Source organism: Clytia hemisphaerica, unplaced genomic scaffold (assembly GCF_902728285.1).
Source record: "Clytia hemisphaerica strain Z4C2 unplaced genomic scaffold, Clytia hemisphaerica genome assembly, whole genome shotgun sequence".
NCBI classification, from domain to species: domain Eukaryota; kingdom Metazoa; phylum Cnidaria; class Hydrozoa; order Leptothecata; family Clytiidae; genus Clytia; species Clytia hemisphaerica.
In genome coordinates this window covers 96,695-106,967 of record NW_027103379.1, presented here as the reverse complement: position 1 = coordinate 106,967, position 10,273 = coordinate 96,695, and the positions used below count along the sequence as shown (strand labels likewise).

At 35.3% G+C, this 10,273-nt stretch overlaps 1 protein-coding gene across 1 annotated transcript; it reads right to left on the bottom strand.

Moving 5' to 3' along the window:
• Positions 1–2,702: 2,702 nt before the first annotated feature.
• On the bottom strand, positions 2,703–8,184 carry LOC136824765 (uncharacterized). The gene is made up of 6 exons (XM_067080737.1): positions 8,064–8,184; positions 7,409–7,655; positions 6,812–6,896; positions 6,284–6,361; positions 5,893–5,987; positions 2,703–2,845 (listed from the first exon to the last, which is right to left on the bottom strand). The coding sequence occupies exons 1-6, from the start codon at positions 8,128–8,130 to the stop codon at positions 2,728–2,730; spliced, it is 690 nt and encodes a 229-aa protein (XP_066936838.1). The 5' UTR covers positions 8,131–8,184; the 3' UTR covers positions 2,703–2,727.
• Between the last annotated feature and the right edge of the window lie 2,089 nt (positions 8,185–10,273).

The window sequence follows — 10,273 nt, the reverse complement described above, 5'->3', positions numbered from 1 at the left end:
AAGAGGAAGCTGTGTTGAAAATTTCATGTCAATCGGACCATCCAATCCTGAAAAAACTATTTATTGCTGTAAAAAGACGAAAAAAAGCTTTTAATATGGGATTTTTGACAGATTTCAGTTGAACTTGATGCACCAATCCAATTTTCAATATAAGAAAGAAAGTAAAGCCATTTTTTTTGCATGTGTCAGCAAATTCATGGCTTCGCGTAGAACCCTGAGATTTACCGCAAACATGCACAAAAGCTGCGTAAACCTTACTTTTGCCTGTGAAAAAGCTAAAAGTTGGTGAAAAGTGATTTAAAAATATTCCCTAACCTTTTCATTGGTTAAAGTAACACATTTCATTGTAGAAAAGCAAATTTCCATCCCAGTTACTTGAAATACAAGCTGCGCTCAAGTCTAGTAAAGAGCACTTTCACTTTCACTTTTTGCGAAAACCCCGAAATGCATCAAAATCGACTATATCACTTCCCAACTAAAGCTGTATGGAAAGTTTTAAGAAGATAAATATGAACGTTTTTAACAGTAAATTATTAATCAAATAACTTAAAAAGAGAGAGAAAACAGAAGAAACGTTTCACGTACCTGTCACACATTTGTGGCGCTGAAGTTTGATCCCAATGGGGAGGAAATTAGAAAGATTATCAAGTAAAAATGTTCCTTGGAGTTTTGAGAAGCTCTTTATATAAAATGGAAGCATCAAACCATCACTTACTACAAGAAAATAAGCCATGAAACTACAGTTATTCCCTTACCAAAAATCCACACTTGAAATTTGACAAGATTCAAGATGGCGGGTTTGTTTTGGTTGTCACAAATCCAGAACTATTAACAGTACCGGTGTAAAATTTTCCGGAAATGTTCTTTGTGGAAGTAGCGACGGTAAAAATTTGGAGTCGCTCCAAGGACCAGAAGAGCGAATAATGCGGTTTTCGTGACGGGCGGCGGGGTGGGCGTTTTGGGTGGACAGCAAGATCTGCTCAGGTAGGTGTCTAAAGACCTAAAGTTTTCCACTTTCCTCTTCCTTATATCAAATAAAACTTCGGGATATTGTTTAGTAAGGTTCAAACTTTAATTTAAACCAAAAATTGAAAAATCGACCCAAAAAAGATGATCCTATATCAGTAGTGTTAACGACCACCTTTTAAAGTCGAAAATTTCGCCAGGTTGGTTAACACTTAGCAGTTACACTGTGAATGCTTTTTTGTAATAAAATCTGCTTTATTCCCCTGTAAAATTGTTGCTTACAAAAACTTACAAATTCTTTGACACACTATTTATTGTTTACAGGTAAAAAGAAAAAAAAAATTCTCATAATGTGTGCCATCCCTTGTTTACTTTGTAAGAACTAATTACCGATTATCAACAATAGCGCAGCGGAGAAATCAAAAAATCCAAAAAGAAAACGAGAAAGTTAACTTTTTTGATAACTTCAAAACAATTTAAAGAGCATCTATTTACGAAAAAAAATATCAAAATAAAATATTATTCATACCTCTCTCTCTTCTACATAGTACAAAAATTGCAAAAGTGCAAAACTAGGGGGTTGTGCAAGATTGTGTTACCGCTTAGGAGGTACAGGTGCTTTGACTGAAGATTTTTTGTTGAAATTCTGATACCAATGTGCAAATTTCTCATCTCTCGTTTCATTGACATATTTCATGCGCTCCTAATAAGTGAAATTGTGTAAAAATTATTTTTCTCATTCAGAATCATTCAATCACAGCAACCGATTGAAATTTGGTTGCTAGGGGAATTTTTCAGCACTACGCTCTGCTCTTAAGAGGTGTAGCGAATGTGATGATCTGAGCTGATTGTTCAGCCAAAACAATTCGTTGTTTTGCGAAAGTTACTTGGTTATAATGTCTTGATCATGATTGGCGTATAGTTTGGTGCGAAGGTTTAACTTTAAGCCAAACTCTGCACTCAAAAGCTTAAAAAATTTAAATTCACCCATTTTGATGGGAAATCTATCAAAGCGGACCGTTAACCTTACGAAGATTGCATACCCTCCCTAGAATTTGCTGTGGAGATTTAGGAATCTGCATTAGATGGATTATTCCAGAAAGAAGTCCTTGCCCGGGATATTAGCGAGTTTATGTATCGGAAGATATCGAGAGCGACGGTAAGTGAAGTCGACGTAAAACAAAGTCGATAGTTGATGTACTGCTCTATATCGCCTTTGCTCACCTAAACAGACGACACGGTATGTCGGGGTTTTTTAACGTTGTCGAGCAGAGTGGATGGCGATTTTGGCGACATCAACTTTTATACCGTCAACTTCGATTTATCTCGAATACATAAACTCGCTATTGGCTAAAGACCTCTTGGTTGTGATATTCTGATTCACAATCAGAATTAAAGCTTCGGAAAGTTAGAAAGAGTTTATCATTAGCTCCGTACAAGACTTTTTCTAACTTTCATGAGTTTTACAACCAAACTTAACAGTAGATTCATCATACCCAGACTTGCAAATCCTTGAATTTCTTTCGATTGTTGACAGACATTGTTCCGTAAAGTTCTTTTTCCGCGCGAACAATACTCGACTGGTCGCGTGTTAATGGTATATGCTCACTGAAAATAATGGCTAAAGACCTCTTGGTTGTGATATTCTGATTCACAATCAGAATTAAAGCTTCGGAAAGTTAGAAAGAGTTTATCATTAGCTCCGTACAAGACTTTTTCTAACTTTCATGAGTTTTACAACCAAACTTAACAGTAGATTCATCATACCCAGACTTGCAAATCCTTGAATTTCTTTCGATTGTTGACAGACATTGTTCCGTAAAGTTCTTTTTCCGCGCGAACAATACTCGACTGGTCGCGTGTTAATGGTATATGCTCACTGAAAATAAAAACGAAATCATTCTAAACAACTTTTGCAAGGAAGATTGTCCCGTTTGTTTATTGGGTATTTGACACACTCCTGTCTCTGTACCCCAGTGGGCGGTGTGAAACATCCAGTGGGGTGGGATGTGAAAAATCTGAAATTCCCCTAGATATTTCCCAAAAAATTGAGTGGGGTGACTAATTTTTGCTTGATTATCACTGGGGTGAAGAAAATCTTTCTGAAAGTTTATTCTGAGGTAGAGTAGCTAGCAGTGCTAGTCAAATGTTAAATTATGAAATGTAGTGCGGAGTCGTTGTTACACTATCTGAGGCTACTGATAGGGAATATATTTTTCAACTGCGTTGAAAGGGTGAGGTATAAGACTTTAAATCATAAAAACACGAAACATTATCCATTACTAACAATAGGGCAATATACCTCGATCGGGAGACGAATCCCGCTTGGGAGACGCCTCCCGAAGGGGAAACGATTTTGCAAGAGCGACATTCATTCAACGTCCATACAGCGTAAATCTTGAAGTGAAAAAGGGGGGAAATTGGGGCAAGAGGGGAAGCTAAAAAATGGATCAATGGAAAGATAAATGAATTTTTCCACTTTTGACCGAATGATTTTAAAATTGACCAACAAAATTTTAAAATATTCTACTTTGAAAATTGTTCATAAGCTTTTCCAAGCAAAAATATTTTTCCGCGAATTCACGCAGCCACGGAGTTCGATACAGGGTTGTCTCCCAATCGGGAGACTTTGCCCTACTGACTAGAATTAACTGCGTAAATTAAAAGGATTTTCTCATATACTCATACTGGTATGTTCTATGGATAAAGTAAAAGTGGAGTCTGTAAGAACATTTCTCTGAAAGTAATGGAGACTATGAACATAATTTTAAAATGTAGTGTTTTAAGATGTAGTGACTAAGGAGGGGCAACCATGGTTTGCGCCGACGGGGAAAATTTTAGATTTTTGACTCTCTTTTGTAGGCTAAAATCACTCCTTTTTTACGAATTTTGCAACTTTGAAAAATGAAAAAAACAAAAACAATTTCAATTAATTTATTCATGTCCTATCAAAGTTTTCATGCTTCATTTTTATTTAACCCAGCAACTTGCATATTCATCATTTTTTCTCTAGTCATCAAGCCTACCTGAAGGTCATCATTATTTTCGGTTCTGATTTACGAACTTGAATGATCAACCCACGACCGACCTATTTTTTGAGAAAAGCTTGACTGAAAAACGGAAAAATATTTTGCTCTTGCCTTTTTATTAAAGATAAGGACTTTCATACATATCGGATATATTTTAGACCATCTGTTTAGATCATAACTTGCTACTACTTTTGACGACACGGTGATATGGACAAATTATACAGTTTTGATTGCGAGCGAAGGGAGCAAAAAAAATTGAGCCTTTTTGTGCATTTCGTTAATTCAAAAAGTTGATTCCATAAGAGAAGGGGAGATTCTAGTGGGGTGAACCTTTTGATGTGAGAATTCTACTGGGGTACGTCAAAATCATAAAATTTTGAGTGGGGTATGTGCGGATTCTTCGTATCTTTCAATGGGGTCATTTTCAGTTACAGCATTCCATTGGGGTGAGTGATTTATCTACTGGGGTGAAAAAATGGGCGATTTTTGGGAATATTTTTCACTGGGGTGACGAGTGGGGTGGATCCCACTGGGTCACAGAGGCAGGAGTGTTTTGACTGTCTGTCTGTCTTGTGTTATTTGGAGCTAAATTTTTTTTAAAGATCAAAATTAGAAGTCAGGATTATTCTTGAGAGAATTAGAGAAAAGGAAGATCAAAGTAAATTACACCATTTCCTTCTTGTCTTAATTATTGTGTTTGTTTAGAGTTTAAACCAGTAATGCAGTGCAGAAACTTTATTTCACTCAAGCTACAAATATTTTAAGAAACAAGTATCACGAGTATCACAAGTGAAAAAGATTCTAAAGTGTATCCAGATATAATAGGCAGTCGAAACAAGAATGACTTTAACTCTTGATAGTCCGATATAATTTCGAAAATTTCTTTGCTTGTTTTAGAGAATCAAAAGCGCTATATTTGAATGTATTTTTGGCTGAAAAATTCGCGATTTTTAGCGGTTAAATATGCAGTTGCAAAAATTAAGCTTTTTCCTACTTATGCTACAACGTTCATTTTTACACCAGTGGTAGTTCAACCTTAGGTAGTTCAACCTTACTTTTCTATGAAACATTAAATCTCCAAATTTTTAATAAAAACGAGATTAGTCATGAGGTTAAGAAAGTTGTTTAAAAAATTTCAAGGCAAACGGAAAAGTCCTTTGGAAGAAATGGGACCTGAAATACCCCTTGCTAGCACTTTTCTATGAAACATTAAATCTCCTAATTTTTAATAAAAACGAGATTAGTCATGATAAAACAGTTTTTCAATCATAACACATTTTACGATATTTTTACGATAATGACCTCGTAGCCAAACTGTGCTGGGAATTAGCAAAGTTCTTTGATTACTTAAAAAAAACAAAGGCAATATAAGTTCAATATGCTTATCGTTTCAATAAAACAATCATACTTTAATTTCACTTCGTTTCGAAATAATCAATGATACCGATAATACCAATGCATTTTATTAAAACTTAACATTTTCCAACTTTTAATTACACTGTTCAAAAAAGATAACATAACCCCCGTTTTTAGTAAGAATTTGGAGATTTGATATTTCACAGAAAAGTGCTAGCTATTTCGGGTCCAATATCTTCCGAAAGAATATTTCCGTTTGCATTGAAATATCACAACCTTCTTAACCTAAGTTTTAACTACCACTTGTGTAAAAATAAACGTTGTAGCATAAGTAGAAAAAAAGCTCAATTTTTGCAACTGCATATTTAACCGCTAAAAATCGCGAATTTTTCAACTAAAAATATATTCAAATAGTGCTTTTGATTTTTTAAAACAAGCAAAAAAAACTATCAAAAGTTACAGGCATTCTTGTTTCCACTGCCCATTATATCTGGAATAGACTTTAGTAGCAATTTTTTCTTTAAGTTTTTATAATCTTTACTTGATTGTTTGAGGTGTGGCTTGCATAAGAACAGCTAGAGCATTTGCACTCCATAATACAGGATCCTGCTCACGGAGATTCTTCGCTTCTTGGATCTGAAAAATTAAAAAGACTCGCTTGTGAATCATGTAAATTTAACAAAATATGTTGTATTGATGAGTCAATTTTCTGACATTTATTTCAATCATTACAAAGCTTTGAATCAATGAGAAGAAAACTGATCACTATAAATCATTAAGAAAAAGGAGTTAAATGAAATGAAATTATTGGCAGGCACGCATTACTATATGAAAAGCTATAAAAATATAAAAGTTGTCAGACAAGTAACCTAAATCAAATCCACGTAAATAAAAAATATATTTATTAAGACAAGAAAAATTGAGAAATATACTTGATCATCGGTAAGACTGTCTTGGAAATGTTCAAATACTGCAGATGTCAAGCCAAGTTTCTTGGAGGCAGTTGCTCTCTGAAAAAAAAAATGTTAAAAAGTAAACCTAAATTGCAGATACTGTGTACGTCGTGAAAAGCCATACTTGCGTTCATACTACCAGACTACACCACGTGTACTTTTGTTTGGATAAACAGTAGGCGGCCTAGGCGTGAAACGACCCTATGCTGCACCCTTTGATAGCACACATAGAGATGTCTCCAATCTTTCAAGAAGAATGGCAGTGGAGTAAACTTTGGAATAAGCAAAAGCATTTCTAGACTCTGCTTTCGTAACGTGTAAAAGGAATTACGTTCGTAGTCAACATGCGGAATGGCTCCTCAAAATTTGCAACTATGAAAACTTTGTTTTACAAAGTCCTTCTCATAATCATCATATCGAAAGGTACTGTACTGTAAAAAGGTTCTATCAGTTGCAGAATTGTAGACAGATTGACATGAGTACTCTGCTTATGCACTTACTACAGACCTTAGTAAATTGTTCAGGGAGAGAGGGTGGTGGTGGATGGTAGCAGATGATGGTTTGTCTGTCTTTTGATAAAAATACTGTTGGTCTAAAAGAAACCAAAACATAAAACAATAAACATAATTCATTGATCCTTGACCTCAATGATTAAATAGGAAAGTTTTGGCTGAATAAATCTGAGTAGACAATGTAACTAGGTATATTTTTCTGTGCAGGAAAAGTGAATAACGTCAAGAAGGTTTAGAGTAATAAAATTTAAAAGGATTAACCCTCGTCATCTTGAGCGAAATTTTGTTCTCTCAGGAACGATTTTTTCGGCTGCCAGTAGTTTTGATTGAGGACCTAATTCAAAAATCTGGCTAGCTATCACCAAAGCCAACATAATTCGATTCAAAATTTTAAGCATTGAAAAATCTTTAAAATGTGATTTTTTAGCTTTTTGAGAACGTCAAGGAGTTAATGTGCCAGGAAATGATTTTCAAAGCTAGTTTTTGCTTTATGAAAACTAGTTTGACCCTTCTGATTGCACTTAACCCATTTTAAAGCAATCAAAAATAATTTCGGCTTGGTGTTAACAAAACATTTTAATTGAAATCTTACTCAGTGGAGTTTCTGTTCATGACTTCTTCATTCATTCGTGTCTTTACTCTACTGCTGGTCAAAAATTCAATCTCTGGTTCCATTCTTTCTAAGATGTGTTCTTTCACAATCTGGTGGTCTTCCCTTGGTTTCTCCTTCATTTTCTTCTCTAAATGTTTCCTTCTTTTGTTGGCTTTCACCCATGACATGACACCAACAGTGTGTGGTGTTTTCTTGTATGCTATACTGGACGTTGAAAATGATTTGGCTGATGGGAAATGAAAGGGAAAGAAAGTTTAAATTCCACCAGTTTTGAAAATGAAAGCTGTAAGGCTGAAACATGTTAGATGTTGCTTTTCACCATAAACATAATTCAACATTCAAAAACAACAAACACTTTCTCTCTAATCAATTGCTTCGTCGTCAAAAGACCTTTAAGAACCTTCGATTAATTTCACATTATCAGACATACACAAGAGACTCATGATAGTATTGAATTAGAGATAAGATAATGGTTTTTTGGTTTTGAAGTAAATGGTGCGGATAAGGATCGAGTTCGGTGAAAATGATTGGTACTTATATTTTATGGGAGCTACTATACTGTCAGGATTTGTACTGGTCAGACCAGGTCAGACAAGATAAAAAAAGAAAAAAAGGAATAGAATGAAAGACTTACCAACAAGAAAAATATCCGATGTAGGGTGGATAGTCCTCAAGCATGTTAGAGTTTTGTGAAAAGCCATCCTCCTTTATTATTTTATCTGTTTAGAAACATTTTTATCATAAAAATATCATTATATAGATAGACTTTAGCGGAACACAAGAGTATCTTAGGTAATATGCGTAATGAACCCTAAGCTTTTACTGGGCATAATTGTAATTCCTAGCGTTGTTTTTATAACGAATGTTTGTATTGAAGGCGAATCTGGAACAGAAGACGTTTCGTTTTGAGATCTTGTGCTGAATTAAATAAAATTTTGAAGATAATTTGAATCAATCTTTTATTTCATAACATCGAGATAGATCTACTGTGTAGTGAATTAAAAGTGTAACTATTTTTTATCTTATTGTGCCATATGGTGACCAGAATAGAAGTTTAGAGACTTTATTTCTTCTTTTGACCTGCAAATCGCAGCCTTTCTAAATTCTACTGGTGAAGATGTGTGAAAAACGAGATAGGTTGTTATTAATTTCACGTATAAATTGCAATAAATTGCACGTTCTTTAGCAATTTTGTGTAAAACCCTTCAATACTCTTTTCCATTGCCCTAGTCCGGACCCATAAAGAAGGAAAGGTTCAATTAAGGTTTTAAAAGTTTGCATCTTATTTTCTTATCGAGGTTGGACTTCTAAATTTAGTTGGGTTTGTTGCGGGCTTTCCATGCAAGAGATTTCTTAATATTGAAGTCTTGTTTAGAATCGTTGATGTAAGAGTCTTTTGATGTTTACATTGCCTAAAGATTTCAAAGAACCAACGTATTCAGAATATACAGAAAAATTCAATTCTAGGTTGTGGCTTCTTCACAATGGAGAGAGATACATCTGGGCTTATTTCATACTTAAGTCTCTAGTTGGTAGTTTTTCTGATTGGGACTTTGTTTGTAAGTTATTTTCTATGTTTTTGAACAGTTTGAATGACTTTCAGAAAGATTGTCACCAGTGGGATTGGAAACCCTTTAAAAATGCAAAGTTCTGATGATCAGCAACCCAACGCTCTAACCACTGACCACTGCGCCACAGACTCATGCCAGGATAATGTTTCTGACGCCTATTTATAAATATTGTACACACTACAGAGCAGACTATATTAAGAGAGTGGAGAAATCCAGGGAGAAAGAGTGGCGCCCTCCCCTACCTTCGGGTAGATAGCTATCGAAAGAGGAGCCTTCGGGTCGCCTCCGACTGCGGTCGCAGACTTACTTACTTACTTATATTAAGAGAAAATCACAAAAGAATGCTTGTTTCGAGCCCCCCCCAATAATTTTTTCAAAAATGGTTATTTTGCAAAATGCAAAGTTTTTCTTTTTTAATTTGTCATAATTGTCTTTATGTGCATGTTTTGAGTGTATTTTTAAGCAATCTAGAGCTCAAATTTTCAAAATTTCCCCCCTCGGGCCAAACCATGGTTGGCCCTCGCGGTGTCACTAAACTTCAGCCCCCCCAATATGAAAATGCTTCCTACGGCACTGGATAATAACCCAATTCCTAGCCAATCTGATAGACAACTACACCCAAACCACACCCATACCCAACCCTAAAAGGTTGCCTAGATGTCCTGACACTATTCTGGCATACTTGATCCGAAAAATAAACTTGTGGTTTTTGCTATTGTGAAGAACACATCACCTCAGTTTTACCCTCATTGCAAAAAAGGCCAACCTGAAAAACTATAGTTTCCAGAGAGTGATTTTCAGAAAACTGAATGATGAATGGCCTCAGCAACAAAATGTGAGGTCATCCGCAAAATCAACAGTATCAACAGTTGTTGCTGAGTGTGAGTGGTGAGGGTGAGGGTGAGTGGTATGATTGGCCCGTACCGGTGAAATAGTTTGAACCACCAAATGCAATCTTGGATTACAAGCCATACACCTACAGGGCTGCAAATAAGCGTCGGTCATCGGTCAATGTCCGACTGAAAAAGCTATTTGAATGACCGACTGAAAATCTTTTGTGTCGGTCATGATGTCCGAATGAAAAAAGAAATAAACCATTAACTTGAGAGTTGAAAATAAATCTCTTACACCCCTGTCTCTTACTTAGCCTATTCTTTTAATACTTGCTTCCTTTGTAGCTTTCAGGGTGTTTCTAAGTTAACTTTTATCGACTTGCTTTCTTCGTTACTTTCTTTGTTTCTAAGGCCACTTTTATCAACCCACTTTCTTTGTA

Excerpts from the sequence above, each read along its gene's own strand:
- LOC136824765 (XM_067080737.1), bottom strand. The coding sequence starts at position 8,130 with ATGGCTTTTCACAAAACTCTAACATGCTTGAGGACTATCCACCCTACA. Across the intron at positions 6,362-6,811 it reads TCCCTGAACAATTTACTAAG|AGAGCAACTGCCTCCAAGAA; the intron begins GTCTGTAGTAAG and ends TTTTTTTTTCAG. Across the intron at positions 5,988-6,283 it reads ACAGTCTTACCGATGATCAA|ATCCAAGAAGCGAAGAATCT; the intron begins GTATATTTCTCA and ends TTAATTTTTCAG.